Source organism: Trachymyrmex septentrionalis, unplaced genomic scaffold (genome assembly GCF_001594115.1).
Source record: "Trachymyrmex septentrionalis isolate Tsep2-gDNA-1 unplaced genomic scaffold, Tsep1.0 scaffold112, whole genome shotgun sequence".
NCBI lineage: Eukaryota > Metazoa > Arthropoda > Insecta > Hymenoptera > Formicidae > Trachymyrmex > Trachymyrmex septentrionalis.
Window position 1 is genome coordinate 685,894 of NW_017304248.1, and position 1,390 is coordinate 687,283.

The 1,390-nt window shown below is 33.7% G+C and overlaps 1 protein-coding gene across 2 annotated transcripts in view; it reads left to right on the forward strand.

Annotated features, from left to right (window-relative positions):
• The first annotated feature begins 728 nt into the window (after window positions 1-728).
• Window positions 729-1,390, forward strand: part of LOC108752846 (lon protease homolog, mitochondrial) — a 5,707-nt gene continuing 5,045 nt past the window's right edge. The window contains exons 1-2 of one of the 2 annotated variants that reach the window (XM_018493996.1): window positions 927-945; window positions 1,007-1,364. In XM_018493996.1, the coding sequence (XP_018349498.1) occupies window positions 1,114-1,364 (251 nt within the window). In that variant the 5' untranslated portion in view covers window positions 927-945; window positions 1,007-1,113. Of the gene's footprint in view, window positions 1,365-1,390 lie in introns of both variants that reach the window. The other variant, XM_018494005.1, reaches the window with a different exon arrangement.

Consider the following 1,390-nt stretch of genomic DNA (forward strand, 5'->3'; position numbering starts at 1 on the left):
TAAATTATTAATTAGAGTAGTTTCATGCAATGTATAATAAACTAACATTTATATAAGAATTCAAAATTTAAAAAGTATTAAATAAAATACTTTTTTCTTATACGAGAGAGAGATATAAATCCTGAAAAAATGCATTAAGTTTTATGCTCCATAATATTGTCTATTTAAGTAATTACAGTGTAAAAATTTAAATATATTTTAATATTAATAATTTATATAAAAATTCGAATATGTATGTGTGTGTGATTGCTACAAAAACTGCTTCAAAGTCGCTACAAAATTTCGTTATTATTCGAATATAGAAAATAAAAATTGATAAAAGCATTACAGAAATACAATTTACATTAATAAGCGTTTTGTGATTAATGCAGATAGAAAATTCATAAAAGAATTCTTCTTTTCTTCCCCAAGTAGACTTCCGACCCGCAAAGGCAAGTCAAAGTATCATATAAATTGAAAGGATTCAACGGTATGTGAAATATCAAATGACTCTAAATGACTCGAAATTAGATTTAGCTTACTGTCAGTACAAGAGGTATGTTCCAAAATTGACTGCCTGCACTGAAAATCTATGTACATGTAACGTAAACTGTCGCATCTGCAGTAGTGGCAGTAAATTTGGAACACAGCCAAGAAATTGGCTGCACATTAAAAATTAGGACTTGCGCAGCTTTGCAATTGTTATAATTCTTCAATACGATTGAGTCTTACTTTTGATTCTTTATAGATCTAAATGTATAAACCAATCACATTGAAGAATTTTACAACAGTTGCAAACTTTCTCTGCTGAACCCACGAATGTAAGATTCGAAACAAGATCTTTTTCTTCTGATTTCCCGTTTCTTGGTTTTTTGACTCAAAAAACAAGACCTTTAGCTTCACGTGTTGAAGTAACGCAAAACTGACGCAAGATTACGTAAGATGACATAAGGTCATGTTCTTTAGGTTAGAATTAAGTTCCGTATTCTTGTATGCATTGGTGTACGTTGTGTTCTAACCTAAACAGCCCCCGATTCATCGTCTTTTCTTCGGCCACAATAATTCTTACAAGAACAGTAAAGCCAAACAATACGAGAGAAAAGGATTTATGAGAATTTGCGACAGCTTCAGAAAATGCGACTCGTGACAGCGATGAGTTCTAAGTTACCGGTGATCCTACGGCAACGCAGTGCAACCACGCGCTTGTTCCGCGGAAACTGGTCGCCTTTGGATTATCAAACACCGTTGTCGATTTACGCCAGACTGGCACGAACACAATGCCCAAGTTATAGGTCAGGATTATTTAGGATCACTCGAATTCATCCCGCATTGACGTCGGTGAGATTTTTCACGGCGAAAAAATACTCGGATCGAGACCCTCCAAGGTAAATTGAATAAGTATATATATATA